At 56.6% G+C, this 14,916-nt stretch overlaps 1 protein-coding gene across 5 annotated transcripts in view; it reads left to right on the forward strand.

Annotated features, from left to right (window-relative positions):
• Nucleotides 1–14,916, forward strand: part of MYO7A (myosin VIIA) — an 84,951-nt gene that overhangs the window by 51,887 nt on the left and 18,148 nt on the right. For 3 of the 5 annotated variants that reach the window (XM_041730368.1, XM_041730370.1, XM_041730371.1), the window contains 14 exons: nucleotides 754–838; nucleotides 1,442–1,660; nucleotides 2,020–2,127; nucleotides 2,971–3,180; nucleotides 3,556–3,759; nucleotides 3,997–4,173; nucleotides 4,652–4,741; nucleotides 6,155–6,282; nucleotides 8,362–8,488; nucleotides 9,175–9,294; nucleotides 9,843–10,016; nucleotides 10,849–11,076; nucleotides 12,416–12,586; nucleotides 14,550–14,667. In XM_041730368.1, coding sequence (XP_041586302.1) covers nucleotides 754–838; nucleotides 1,442–1,660; nucleotides 2,020–2,127; nucleotides 2,971–3,180; nucleotides 3,556–3,759; nucleotides 3,997–4,173; nucleotides 4,652–4,741; nucleotides 6,155–6,282; nucleotides 8,362–8,488; nucleotides 9,175–9,294; nucleotides 9,843–10,016; nucleotides 10,849–11,076; nucleotides 12,416–12,586; nucleotides 14,550–14,667 — 2,159 coding nt within the window. Of the gene's footprint in view, nucleotides 1–753; nucleotides 839–1,441; nucleotides 1,661–2,019; nucleotides 2,128–2,970; nucleotides 3,181–3,555; nucleotides 3,760–3,984; nucleotides 4,174–4,651; nucleotides 4,742–6,154; nucleotides 6,283–8,361; nucleotides 8,489–9,174; nucleotides 9,295–9,842; nucleotides 10,017–10,848; nucleotides 11,077–12,415; nucleotides 12,587–14,549; nucleotides 14,668–14,916 lie in introns of all 5 variants that reach the window. The other 2 variants (XM_041730372.1, XM_041730369.1) reach the window with 1 other exon arrangement.

Here is a 14,916-nt window from a genome sequence, read left to right on the forward strand (position 1 = left end):
TGCCTCTGTAGCAGTACATCTGGTCACTCTCTCCCTCCCTCCATCTACCATCTGTCCATCCATCCATTAGTTCTTTTGTCCGTTCATCTGTCCATCCATCTGTCCATCCCCTCCCACAGCTGCTCGCTCACTTATGTGTGCCCACGCACCAGCTCGCCGGCTCCGTCACACCTTCACTCCTGAAGTGTACACACGGTGTACTTCTACATTCAGCAGACATCTGCTGTTTGATGTGTGGTCTCTTTGTCCTCTATCAGGTCACAGGTGACTGTCGTCCCAGATGAGCTGCCTCTTGTGTGAAAGGGAACAGCACTGTGCTCACTTGGAGTGCAGCAGAAGACAAGGGCTCTAGTCCCCAACTCATCTGAGTGTCACTTTCCTCATCTATAAAATGGGGAAGTTAGCAATAAGTGACGTTCACAGTGTTCAAAGCTTCTAATCTTTATAGTAGTTCATTTACTTATAATCCATACATTTACTCATTCAGTAAATGCCTTCTGAATACTGACCTTAATGGGCTTGTGTGACAAGCCTGTGAGGCAGATGGGGCAGGTCTTATTGTACCCACTTTACAGATGAGGAAGCGGAGGCATAGAGAGAGTTACGTATGCCTTTGCCCAAGGTCCCATAGCTGGGAGCCGCCGAGCTGGGACTCAGCCCTACCCTCCTGATTCCAAACCCCACCAGTACCCTGGCTGCCTCGGGGGCTGTTTCTCTGCTCTGAGGTCCTCCTGTATCATGCCGCTGTTTCAGATCCAACTTCCTGAAGCTGAAGAATGCTGCCACAGTGATCCAGAGGCACTGGCGAGGCCACAACTGCCGGAGGAACTATGAGCTGGTGAGCCTCTGGGGGGGGGGGGGGGGCGGGGTGCTCCTTGCCCTGCAAGGCCTTTGAACTGGCCAAGTTACGGTTGCCGTAGCAGCAGGATGTGCCTGTGCCCAGGCCTGGTCGGCCCCCTGCCCCAGCTAGTCCCTACTGTTCCTCCAGCCCAAAGTCCACGTCTGTTGCTTGTGGCTTTTCCCATCTGGTCAGCAAAGTTTGTTGCTTTTCTTCTGGAATGTTTTGGTGGGATGTGAGCACCTGGGCTGTTAGAGACCGTGGAGGCGGCTGGGAGCAGGCACCAGGCAGACCTTTGCCGAGTAACTGGGCTGCAGCCTGCACTCGGGGCTGGGCAGACAGGCAGGAAGGAGACTGGCTCCTGGGCTGAGAACAGGGGTCCATCGTGGGGGGGCCCCCTTCCCCTCAAGGGAAGCCAAGGCCACTCCCTAGAAAGTTTGTCTGAGAGGAGACAGAGCTTGACTCTGGAGAGCCCTAGTCTGAGAGAAGACGGAGCCATGTCTTCGGGGATGCCAGTGAGAGTGGAGCCCCAAGCCGGGCCCACCCGTGTTCAGGGCCAGCCTGGCGCGGGGGCGCAGGCTGAGCTGGTCGGTGTCCTCGCAGATGCGGCTGGGCTTCCTGCGGCTGCAGGCCCTGCACCGGTCCCGGAAGCTGCAGCAGCAGTACCGCCTGGCCCGCCGGCACATCATCGAGTTCCAGGCCCGCTGCCGCGCCTACCTGGTGCGCAAGGCCTTCCGCCACCGCCTCTGGGCCGTGCTCACCGTGCAGGCCTACGCCCGGGGCATGATCGCACGCAGGCTGCATCGGCGCCTCAGGGCCGAGGTGAGGGGTTCGGAGTCCCCCAGGTGTGGGGTGTACCCTCTGAGGGGCGCTCTCCGCCTCAGGCAGGCAGGTCATCCCTACCTGTCAGTGGAGGCCCACACCTACAGAGGGGATCTGGGACTGTGCCTCCTCTGGGGAGGGCACAAAACTGGGATCAGACCCCTTATTTCCGTCCTCCCGGTCGCTCTCGTGAAGCTGCTTTGGCTTTGGGAATCAACAATGCCCCCACCTGCTGTGTGACCTGGAGAAATTCTCAGATGCCTCAGTTTCCCTATCTGCCAAATCATTAGTCAGGGTGGGGTGGGCCAGAGCCGGCAGGAAGCCCCGTGATGGTGCCCATGGGCTGCCCCTGCCCTCAGTACCTGCGGCGTCTGGAGGCTGAGAAAATGCGGCTGGCAGAGGAGGAGAAGCTCCGGAAGGAGATGAGTGCCAAGAAAGCCAAGGAGGAGGCCGAACGAAAGCATCAGGTGAGCCGCGTGGCCCAGCGCCTCGGACGCTGCTCGCTGGCGGGTCATGATCTGTCTGTGCAGCCGCCTTTGCCTGCGTGTTGGGCGCTTGGTCCTGTCCTGGGGCCGAGGGGCTGTGGCTCCAGAGCAAGAGGGCCAAGCCCTCAGGCACACGCTTCCTAGCTGGGAGATGACACATGGATAGAAAGCCCGAGCTGGGGGGACACTACCCAGTGTGGGAGCCCCCGGCCACATGTGGCGGCTGAGTGCTTGACATGGCAGGGGGCTCTAAGTGTAAAATAAACTCTAGGTTTTGAAGACAGTACAGAAAGCAGGAATACAAAAATATCTCAGCACCATTTAAAAAATGTTAATTACACGTTGACCTGATATTTCAGAACTATCGGGTTAAATAAAATATATCATTAAAATAAATGTCCCTATTTCTTTTTACTGTTTTAAACGAAGCCGCAACATACGTGGCTTGCCTTATATTTCTACCGGATGGCGCTGGGCCAGAGTCACCCCCCCCAGCCAACGGCCGTGGATTTCTGGGTTGGGGTGGTCCCCTCCAGCTGCGGGGCCAGAGCAGGCTCTCCCGGGCAGAGGGGGTTCCCAGCTACGCCCTGAAGGGCAGGCGGCATTACTCCGGGCTTGTCTGGAGGCTCCTCTGTCTGCCCTGGACGGCGAGGGCTGGTTGCGGGGCGCCGAGGATGGAGAAGGGTGAGGCGCAGTCCTTCCCAGCTGTCGGGACACCCCGCGGAGGTTGGGACGAGGGCCTGGCCACCACAGGGGTTCTCTTGGGCCCCTTGAGGAGGGCTTGCTCCCTGAGCCTGCGTCTCCTATGTCACTCCAACCTCTCAGGAGCGCCTGGCACAATTGGCTCGTGAGGATGCAGAGCGGGAGCTGAAGGAGAAGGAGGAGGCCCGGCGGAAGAAGGAGCTCCTGGAGCAGATGGAGAGGGCCCGCCATGAGCCCATCAACCACTCGGACATGGTGGACAAGATGTTTGGCTTTTTGGGGACTTCAGGCGGCCTGCCAGGCCAGGAGGGCCAAGCACCTAGTGGCTTTGAGGTATCAAGCTGGGGACAGGGGCTGGGGACAGGACAGTGAGATAGCCCTCCCTCCTTTGTGCCTCTTTTCATTAAAGTCCACCTTGTCCCCTCTGAGCAAAGGGCAGCAGTGATGACATGCGGCCCCTGCGGCCCCTGACCCTGTCCAGCTGTCAGTTTGCCATGTGACCTTGGGCCAGTCACATCTCTCCAGGGCAGTTCACAAACTTTTCTTCATGTGTATTGAGGGCCTACCGTGTGCCAGGCTCTGGGCACTAAACAGGGTGACATACAGTCTCCCCCCATGTGGAGGAAGAGCTGGCCCCACAGGGACAGCTCTGGGGGGGCTTTGGCCCAAGTCTGCTCCCACGGCAGGGAACCCCTCTGGCCTCCTCAGGACCTGGAGCGTGGGCGCAGGGAAATGGTGGAGGAGGACCTGGACGCAGCCCTTCCCTTGCCTGATGAAGATGAGGAGGACCTCTCGGAGTATAAATTTGCCAAGTTCGCTGCCACCTACTTCCAGGGCACAACCACACATACCTATACCCGGCGGCCACTCAAGCAGCCGCTGTTGTACCATGACGATGAGGGCGACCAGCTGGTGAGGGCTGGGCTGCATGGGTGCCTGGGTGGTGGGTCCCCAGTGGACAGGTGGGACTGGGGCTGACTTCACTCTGGTACCCAGCCTGGCCCCAGGCCACATGGGCCAATCTCCAGGAGCAGCAGAACACCGTGAGCCCTGTGGCCCTCTCCGGCCCTCTCCCCAGACCCCCAGGCTATTTTGATGGTTCTGCAATACATTGCGCTTATGCCCTCTGATGCCCAGCTCTGCCTCCAGGCAGCCCTGGCGGTTTGGATCACCATCCTGCGCTTCATGGGGGACCTCCCTGAGCCCAAGTACCACACGGCCATGAGTGATGGCAGTGAGAAGATCCCTGTGATGACCAAGATTTACGAGACCCTGGGCAAGAAGACCTACAAGAGGGAGCTGCAGGCCCTGCAGGGTGAGGGTGAGGTGAGGCTCAGCTGCCACCCACCCACCCTGGTCCCTCCGTGTCTTCCCAGGCCAGTCAGAAGGGCTGCCTGGCATCCCCAGGGGCCTCAGCAGAAGGAGCATCCTGAAGATTGCCTTTGCCTCACCTCCCTGACCCCCACTCTCCTCTGTCTACTTGTGGGAACAAACGTGTACACGCTGTATAAACTGCAAAGTGCAGATTGTGATTGGGTGAGGCCTTTGCGGTCAGAGCCAGTGGCAACACTGACTCACTGGGAGGCACTGGGCCGCATACTACACTTTTCTGAGTCTCTGTTTTCCCATCCATCACCTGGCAGGTAGAGGGTAGTGGGGGATGAGAGGGTGGCTGTGTGGGGTGTCCCTCATAAATGTTAGCATGGAGGTGAGTTCACCCTCTAGTTGTAGCTCCATTGGCAATTGCCCTTGTCATCATTTTTGGGGCCCAGTCACTTGGCCCTGACCCCTGTTTGGTCCACAGGCCCAGCTACCGGAGGGGCAGAAGAAGAGCAGCATGAGGCACAAGCTGGTGCACTTGACCCTGAAGAAGAAGTCCAAACTGACAGAGGAGGTTAGAGCAGACCCTGGGCTGCCTTAGGAGACCCAGGCTGGGGCCAGGTTGAGCTCAGGGACCCAGGGAGTTGGGAACAAGAGCAACCACTGCCTGTTGTCAGGGGCTTGGGCTGGGCCGTGTGAGGAGGGACTGGGCAGGCAGGAGTACAAAGAGGAGGGCCATGAGCTCAGGCTGGGGCCACATCAGGGAGGGTTTCCCAGAAGAGGGGACTGGAGAGCTGGAGAGGACTGCAGTTGGCACATGGTGAAAGAGGGGACACTTCCTGCCAGGGCAGGGAAACCATTGCATTTGATCAAAGGACCTTTTAGACACTGCGAACTTTCTGTGGGTAAGAGAGCCCATGGGGCATTCATTAACCCTACTAATTTGTTTGAACTCTCATTTAGTCACCTTGGCTTTTCTGAGCACCATCCTGTGCTCTAGGACTGTGCAGGCTGGGAGGACAGCAGACACTAACCAAGGCATTTACAGTGCATGGGACCGGCTCCCCCACCCCCTACATTCCTACACATCCATCCCTCTGCTTAAAATTCCTCCTTCTCTGCCTGAGGTCCTCTCCTCCAGGAAGCCTGCCCAGACCCCTTTACAGTAGAGTCAGGCTCCTCCTCAGGGTTCCCGCAGCCTGCTTTGCCTCTCCCATTGTCCTCTTCCCCTCCTGAGGTTCAAATCCAGTTCTGCAGCCACGTAGCCCCAGGTTTGAATGCTGGCTCTGCCGCTGGTTATCTGAAGGGGCCCTGGGGTGGGGAGGCAATGCCCCCTGGTGGGCTCCTGGGAGGATGGCGTGAGAGCAGAGCTGTGGGTGTTCCACAGGGGTGAGGGCCTCCTACACCCCTCCCGCCTGCAGGGGTACCCTCTCACTCTGGGGTTCCAGGCAGGGTGCAGGTTGGCGCTGGTGTGGAACCAGAGAGGAGAAACGCAACTGTAAGAACCCAGGCCCGGGGCTGTTCACACGGAGGCGGAGGCACTGGGGATTGGTGTTGGTGACTGGGTAGTTGGACCCTCGGTATAAATTGGGTGTCAGGGTTGCCTGTGGAGTTGTGGCCCACCAGGGAGAGGTAGCGGCCCCACCAGGAGCCAGAAGGGCAGGTCCCGGTCCTGGCTGAAAGGGCTCCCCTGGGGTAGGGAGTAGAGGGTAGGGTCAGGGAGACTGCAGAGGAATCTTGTCCATAGTGGGTGGCACCGGGCCGGTGCTGCCCAGCTGTCTGGGCCAGTAATGGACCCAACGTCAGTTCTGCACACAAGGTGGAAGTAGGACAGGGCCAGGGCTGTGACAGTGGTGGGGAGCCAGCTCTCCGGCCATTCTCAAGATCTGCTCTCCAGTGGAGTGGGTAGCCTCAGACATGAAGCAAGGCCCTTCACTTTACCCTGCCTGGTCCAAGCCTTGTGCCCCTCCCCCAACCCCCGGCCCAGGTGACCAAGAGGCTGCATGATGGGGAGTCCACAGTACAGGGCAATAGCATGCTGGAGGACCGGCCCACGTCCAACCTGGAGAAGCTGCACTTCGTCATTGGCAATGGCATCCTGCGGCCTGCGCTCAGGTCAGTGCCTGAGGGGCCGCTGGCTAGGGGGGCGCCCAGCACTTCCCAGTGTGGCCCTGAAGGGCTTCTGGTGGTGGGAGTTGTGGCCTTGTCACCTTGGTGGCAGATGAAGCAAACAGGCCTGGATTTAGCTCCGCTGCCTACTAGTCATGTGACCTTGGTAGAGTTATTTCATTCCTGTGAGCCTTAGCTCCTTCATCTGTAAGGGGGAATAATAATAGCACCTACCTCATTGGTGGGCAGATCACATGATGGAGAGTGTGGAAGACAGGACCCACATGGCGGGCACTATCGCTCTCATTATCCAGTGCATCTCCTGCTTGAAGCCCATTCTGGCCAGCTTACCTTTGGTGCACCCAACCCAGGCCCATGGGCAGAGTCACTGTGTTTAGCGTGCCTGGGAACCCTGCATTTGGGTTCCCCATCTGGGCCCAGCAAAGGCCTTTGTTCAGGTCTCTGGGGTGTTGGAGAGGGGATGGAATGATCTAAGAGTCACCAGGAGCAAGAAAGGAATCAACTGAGCTAGGTCAGTGGAGGGAAGACAGACAGGACTTTTTTGAGGACTCTATCTGCCCAAGATGGTGGGTTAGGAGAGCTGATCCCACAAACTTGTATATATTGGCTGGGAGGACAGCAGGATGGGGTTGGGGCAGGGTAATGAGCCCATTTTACCAATGGAAAAAACTGAGATCGGGGAGGGGAAGAGACTTGCCCCGGGACCCTAGCCTCCCAGACCTCCTGCTTTCCAGTCAGGCCCCCTTTTGTTGTTGCCTGAGGCCAGTTACTACCTCACTGGAGATGGTCAGGTACCCAGGGTCACCTGCCTCTCAGAAGAAAAGGTAGCTGCCCAAGGTGTGCTGAAGGGGCAAGAATTTGCCTCCAGCTATCTCACCGTCAGACCTAAAGCGGGCAGTCCTAGAGAGCGTCATGCCAGGAGCCCCGGGCGGAGTCAGAAGGCCGGGTGTTGAGTCTCTGAGGGACCGTGGCTAATCCCTCCCTTCGCTTGGCCTTAGCTCCCAAGTGTAGGTGAGAAGCTTTAATTGGGCCATGATGAGATGGGGAAAATATAAGGTTGTTTCTCAAGCTAAATTTCATTTATCGAAAGAACTGTTCTTTGTTCTGAGATATTAAAGTTACATTTGTTTTATGAAACGACTGTGGTACAGATAGTGGGCAGATCGTACGTGTACGGTATGTTTTAATTGACCTTATTTGTTATGATAAAAAGTGAGCAACCTCAGAATTAATTTCGAAGTTGTGCTGGCCCCTGAACCCTGGATATTGGGGTGCCACTGACTCGATCATCCCTCCTTCCTGCCCAGGCCAGCCCCTCTTCTGGTGGTCACTTGGTCACGGAGGTCCTGACCTTGGCCCTCACCAGGCGGGCAGTTAGTGTTTACTGAGGATTTCCTAGGCTAGGTGCTTTATAAGCCGTGGCTCATTTTTCTTCACAGAAAGCCTATAAGGAAGATATTATCATTTCCCTTTAAAGTGAAAGCAAAACAAAACCAAAAACTAGCTTCATTGCTTTGATCTGATTACAAAAGTAATGCACGGCCACTTAAATACCGTATTTAAACATTATGGAAATATATCAAGTGAAAGTCAAAGCTCCAACCCACTCCATCTCCCAGAGAAGCTCCCCAGATGTGGTTGCTGTTTGTGCCCTTCCGTTGCCGTCAGCAGAAATTGTACCTGCTGGGCTCCGAGACTATGGCCTGGGCTCCGAGAGGGGAACTCACCTGCCCAGGCCACCCAGCTGGTGAGGGACAAGGAAGGGACAGTGCTTCTCATCAAAGTGCTCACCAGTAGCTGTGGCCACTGTGCCCCAAGCAGGAGGTACCCCCCTCTCTGGATCATGGGGACCTGGCTGTGGATCTGGATTGGAGTCAGGAACATGCTCCGTGCCTGATGAGCCTGCCTCCTGGGTGGCTCCGCAGCCTTCCCCAGCCAGCCCCACGGCCCCTGCCCCGGGTGGTCTTGGGCAAGTTGGAGAGAAGAGCTGGTGTCCCATCTGTGGCCGCCCTGTGGGAGCTCCGGATTGGCTCCCCCCGCTCCCTCACTTCCCCACCTGCCTAGGGATGAGATCTACTGCCAGATCAGCAAGCAGCTTACTCACAACCCCTCCAAGAGCAGCTATGCCCGGGGCTGGATCCTCGTGTCTCTCTGCGTGGGCTGCTTCGCCCCCTCCGAGAAGTTCGTTAAGGTAGGGGGGCTTGGCCTCCTGTGGCGGGAAGGGCATCAGAGGAGGGAGCAAGGGGAGTAAGCTCGGGGACTTGGCAGTGAGGCCTGGCCTGGGCCATCTCCTCTGGGCCTGCACTTCCCGCTGCCTTGTCTCCACCTTCCTCCCGGGCTCCCAGCCCTCCACTCTCTTCTCCCTTCAGCCTCTCTTTATTAATGAGGAGACTGAATTTGACAGCATTCCCTGGACCCTCCCCTCACAGTCCTGGAGCAGGCATTTCGGTTGGTCTCAGGCCACTCTCTTGACTGTGCCTCAGTGCCAGGCCCTGAGCGCTGGGGACACAGAGACAGGGCAGGTCACAGCAGAGCCAACCCAACCTGCCAGCGCTGTGAGGGGGAAAGTGCTCACCCAGTCAGGAGTCAGGGAGGTGGGCCCTAAAGAAGAAGGAGCAGTTAGGCTAGGTAAAGAGAGGGGGAATGGTAGGTGGGGCAAGGTAGGTAGGGGTGGCCTTGCTCCACCTGAGATGCATGGACTTGATCCCAAAGGCAACAGCGTGGAGCCCAGGGAGCAGGGGAGAGGCGTGGGTGGCTGGGCCTGGAGCAGGTCCGCAGTGTGGTAGGAGGGCTGGAAGTAGGAGACCTGCTGAGGCTGCTGTGATGGTCTCCGGGGGAGGCTGGAGAGGAGGCCCCTCAGCTGGTCTCTGTCTGTAGTACCTGCGCAACTTCATCCACGGGGGACCACCTGGCTACGCACCGTACTGCGAGGAGCGGCTCAGAAGGACCTTCGTCAACGGGACACGGACACAGCCACCCAGCTGGTTGGAGCTGCAGGTATGGCCCATGGCCCCACCCAGGCATGCGAGCATGTGTGTGTGTGTGTGTGTGTGTGTGTGTGTGTGTAGTGCGCTTCAGTGCCCCAGAAACATTCCCTGCCTTAGGATTCTATGGTTCTTCAAATTCTGGGATCCCAGGCTGTTGGAACAGAAAAGCACCCAATGGACTCCCATCTGTTTTATAATCAGAGTGACTTGGGCAGGGGGTTCCCGCTGTGTCTTAATAGCTTTCTCTGTAACAGCAATAATGCTACTCATTTCACAGGGTCTTGTGATGGTTGCACAATGTGAGGGCAGAAGCCCCTGGCCTGTGGCAGTGCCCAGCCTCCTGGCCCCAGTGCCCAGGCTCAGGTCTGTCAGGGCGGGGAACACCGTGGGGCCCCCTGGGTGCCTGCGACCAGCCACAGGTGGCGTCTTGGTGAGATGCTGGGGTCCAAGGCTGTGGGGCAGCTCTGCCTCCTTGGGGAGCAGGGAGCCAGGAACCTGCAGGGTATGAACTGATCTGAAGTGAAAAGATCCCCATAGACCCTCTTTGGTCATTTTCAGGCCACCAAGTCCAAGAAGCCCATCATGTTGCCTGTGACATTCATGGATGGGACCACCAAGACGCTGCTGACCGACTCGGCAACCACGGCCAAGGAGCTCTGCAATGCACTGGCTGACAAGATCTCGCTCAAGGACCGCTTTGGCTTCTCCCTCTACATTGCCCTGTTTGATAAGGTACGGCCACCCTGCAGCGCCCCCTCCGGGCACCGCCCTGGCTCCTCTTCCGTCTGTCTGCCACGCATTGATTCCAGACAATCTTGGGCAGTTGCCTATCTTCCAGAGCCTTCATTTCCTTTCAGCCACTGGTAACTCTGCCTCTGCCCAACTCATTAGGACTGTGGAGAGCACCTAGAAGCCTGCCAGCACAGTGTAGATGGAGACCTAGGGCTCCCTTCTGTCAGTGTACCTGGGCTGAGTCAACTCTTCCTTGGTACCAGAGAAATAACATGACAGAGACCGGGGGAGCATGCAGCTACCTGGCTCTCTGAGATTCAGTTTTCTCATTTGCAAATGGGAATATAAGTTACTGTCAGGTTTCTATGGTGGTTTCTGTTCACTTGTTAGTGACCACCTGGAGTGTCTGCAACCCTGGGCACACCTGGGCCAGGGGATGTGTGATTTTGCTTCTACACTCAGCAACATCACATGCAGCAGAGGTGTCTGCCCTCCACTCCCCACTCAGGCAGGTCCAGGGACAGAACCATGTTGTCCGACAGAGTGCCTGAATTTTTCTCACTTACAGATGCCTCTTGTGTTTTCAGTGACCATTTGTCCATCATTTCACACAAGGCTTACACTAGGAAATGGGAATGCCCATTTGGCTGTGCTGACTCAGAGCCCACGGCTGGGGTCCAGAGGTCTGGTCTGGTTCTTGGGTCATCTGGACATGTCCCTGCCTTTCTGAGTCTCAGTTTTCCACTTGCTCCAGGAGAGTCGGTGGCTCTTTCTAAGTCCTTCCCTGCCTGCTCACCTTTCTGCTCGCTGACCTCCAGCCCTGTGCCCTCAGGTGTCCTCCCTGGGCAGTGGAAGTGACCACGTCATGGATGCCATCTCCCAGTGTGAACAGTATGCCAAGGAGCAGGGTGCCCAGGAACGCAATGCCCCCTGGAGGCTCTTCTTTCGCAAAGAGGTCTTCACGCCCTGGCACAACCCCTCCGAAGACAATGTGGCCACCAACCTCATCTACCAGCAGGTGGTGCGAGGGGTCAAGTTTGGGGAGTACAGGTGTGAGAAGGTGAGTGACTGCGGGGCGAGTCTCCTGCCTGAGCCTGTTTAGCTCACAGCCCTCCGTTTTCCAAATTTGGGCTGAATGTTACTGTCTATGACCCACCATTAGCGTATGTGGAGGTTAGCCTGGTTGAGGCTTCCTCTAGAGCAACACTGCCTTGGGGAGCAAGGGCTTTGAAGACTAGTGGGAACTCTGCTGGTGGAAGGTCTTCTACTCTGCTGCAGGGCTTGTGCATGGTACAGCCTCTGTGCTTCAGAACATGCTGTATTGTTCTGCTTTCATCCAGAAAACCTTGTTCTAAAGGAGTAAGAGATCTACTCGTTTAGACCAGAGTTTGTAAATGTGTACTCTGTTAGTCTCCTTCTAAGGACAGGAGTGATATGGAGTAACTCGTATTGTGTTATTTTATTTTTGATGGTAGTGATGATGGTTCTTATGGTGCCTATGATTCTACTGGTGATTGTGATGGGGGGATAAGGATGGAGGTGATGGAAATGAAGGTGGTGGTTGTTGGTGGCAGTGGTGGTGATGGTGGAGCTGATGGTGGCAAGGGCAGTGGTGATAATCATGGTGTTGGTGATGGGGGGGACAGTTAGTGGCCCAGGATGGTACCAAGTTGGTGATGGTGGCAATGGTGTTGGTGATCATGGTGGTGGTGAGCTAATACCTTCACAGAATGCATGAGTACAGCCATGTCAGTTATTAAAATTCTGAAATGCTTTGAACTGGCTGGGAAACATCTACTGCCTTCAAGATACCCAAGAGCCTTTCTCTTTGGCCTCTTCTGCCAAAACCCCAATGAGCCCCAAGCATATATCACCAGGGCTGCCTGCTGTGGCATTCTAGGCAGGGAAGGGGCAAATGCCCAGTACCCATCATCTGGTCCTCTGAAGCCTCTGTAGCATAACCTCCTTGCCATTCACTACTTGGACCATCCCAGGGTGGGGGGGTGATGGTGATGGAGATGGTAATGGGATGCCCCCCTTCCCTTTGACAGTACCAGCAGTACCCAGGTACCCCCCCTTCTCCAGGGAAGCCTGTCAGCCCCAGATGCTGTCTCTGGGTCAACCACCACATTCCCAGCGGACTGGCTGACCTCTCAGGGTCAGCTCATGTGCATCTGTGCTGGTGCTGAGGTGACGCGGGAGAAGGCAGAGGTGTGGCTCTGCCCTCAGGGATCTCATGGTTCCACCAAGCAGACAAGAACTTCTGGGGAGTCCGTGAGTGCACGGTTTCCCAAAGGCTGGTCGACAGCTGTAGGAGGCAGGGCCCTGGGGGCCTCAGTGGTCTGGAAGGGCTTCCCAGAGGGTGTGTGAATAGCACCCTCCCCACTCTCTCCACCTAGGAGGATGATCTGGCCGAGCTGGCCTCCCAGCAGTACTTTGTGGACTATGGCTCCGAGATGATCCTGGAGCGCCTCCTAAACCTTGTGCCCACCTATATCCCGGATCGCGAGATCACGCCCCTGAAGACGCTTGAGAAGTGGGCCCAGCTGGCCATTGCTGCCCACAAGAAGGTAGGAGGGTGGGGCAGGGTCTTGAAGGAGGGGCTCTCTGGTGACCTGGGCTGAGAGGCAAGGACCCAGCCAATCAAAAGGGTCACAGCCCTCACTGTCTGCAGGGTTGCTGGGAGACAGGATGGCACCCTTTACCTCCCGCCTCCTAAGCAGCCTTCCTCCACCATGGATATCAGTTCACTTGTGTCTTATGCTGTCTACTCTGGGCTGGTGCCAGGGACACTGAGACGGATCAGATCCAACCCTGTAGCCTCATAAGAGAAACCATGGGTCCAAGGATATTGGGGGCCCCGCTCCTCCTGGCCTGGCAGCAGCCACTTGCTAGACCTACGGCTCGGGGGTGTTGGTGCATGCTGGAAGAGCTTCTAGGAAATGCACCCTCTTTTCTGTCTAAAAGAGCTCGGGCCCAGCTTCCTGCCTGGGGAACTTTAGGTACAGACCCCGTCGGCCTCCTTGTTTGAGTCCCCAGGTAACGAGCCCTGGGTAGCTCCCTTCCAAGCTAAGGGGCCTGCCCAACTAGTAGAGGAGGGGTGGTGTGGCTGCTCGAGGGGACCTGCAGGCTCCTCACCTCCTGGCCCTCATTGTGTAAGACCAGAGTCATCTCTGCACACAAGTTGCCGAGGAGCTCTGCAGACCAGCAGTCTTTCACCCTTCTACACTGCACGCCCTCTTCCCTAACCCTCTGTGCCTTTCCTGGTGAGCTGCCCACAAGCCTCCACTCTTCCCTGAACCTGCCCTGCACCCTCTCTACCTCTGGGCCTGGCTCCCCCACCAGGTCCTCCTCCACCTCCCGTCCCTTCCAGAGGAAATACATGTTTTCCCTCCACCCCTCTGTCTCTCTGTCCAGGCAATGTCTTGTCCCTCACTTGTCCCACCTTGTCAGCCACTGAAGCCCATCCATTCCACCTCCCAAACAGCTTCTGTCCCTCTGACTTCCCCCAGGGCCTCCTCTGTGTTCACTGCCATCATGCACATGGCACATGGAACATTCCAGACTAGGTACCATTGCTCATTAATTTGTTCTGTTTGGGGTGCTCACCATGGGGACACAAATGTGAAGAGGACAGAGGTGGTCTCTGCCCTTCAGAGCCCACAGCTGAGCTTGCCATGTCTCCCCCTTGGACCAGAGCCTGTTGGCCTGTGGGAGTCACATCCCTGGACCTGTCTTCTCGTGGAGTATACAAGTTAGCTGTAGAGCTGTGAGTTAGCATGGTTTTTAGGGTCAGAGGGGTAGAAACATTTTCATCTGGAACAATTTTGAACTTATGGAGAAATTACAAGTTCAAAAACCTAGAAGCATATACCCCTCCACTTCACCCAGACTCACCAGGTGTTAACGTGCTGCATTTGCTTTATGATCCTCTCTCTCCGAGTAGGCACGTGCCATTTCTTCTGACCCTTGTCCCCTCCTGGAAGAGCACTGCTCCGGGCCCTCCCAGCACACGGCATGCACATGTGTCTTTGTCCATGTTTGAGTCCATAGACGATAAACACTATGGAGTTCATTTTGATACATCCCTTCAATTCTGCTCCAACACCACCAAGTTCTTAATAGGGCTCCGAGGGATATCTTTAGATAATGAAATGCTAGTGCTTTAGTTTCTTGCCAGCAGCTTTGCATTATCTCCTGGCTGCTCCATCCCTTCCCTGTGCTGCAACTTTCCTCACTCCCTCCTCCTGGTCTGGCACACGTGTCCCAGGTGCTTTCCACCCACCCACAACTTCGGGGTTGCACACATGCTGGCTGCAACTGTGGGCTTTTCCGTCCCAGCTGCACTGGGAGCTCCCTGCAGGTGGGACCTGTGGAGTGATGGAGGTGACTGTGGGCTGATGGCTCAGGACAAGGCCATGAGCACAGGAGGGTACCATGATTCCAGGGCTACTCCTGGCTTGGGGGCACAGACACTGGATTTCCAGACAGAGCTTCTATGAAGTCTTTCTTCCCCTGTCCATGCCCCTCCAGGGGATTTATGCCCAGAGGAGGACTGATGCCCAGAAGGTCAAAGAGGATGTGGTCAATTATGCCCGTTTCAAGTGGCCTTTGCTCTTCTCCAGGTTTTATGAAGCCTACAAATTTTCAGGTACTCCCTCAGTCCTCCTGCCTCCCCATCTTCCTCCATGCCCTCTCCCACCCCTCACCCCATGGCTCTAGCCCACAGTGGAAGGAAGGGATGGCCTGAGCCAATGTCCCCAGCCATCTGGGTTCCTGCCGGGAGGGTTGCTCATCTTTCCAGGTCAATGCACAGAGGGGGTCCTGCCTCCCCATAGTCCAGATACTCAGCAACACTCTGCATTAAACAACTGAATGACTGCTAGGATAATTAAGCACC

The sequence above is a fragment of the Vulpes lagopus genome, chromosome 15 (genome assembly GCF_018345385.1).
Source record: "Vulpes lagopus strain Blue_001 chromosome 15, ASM1834538v1, whole genome shotgun sequence".
NCBI lineage: Eukaryota > Metazoa > Chordata > Mammalia > Carnivora > Canidae > Vulpes > Vulpes lagopus.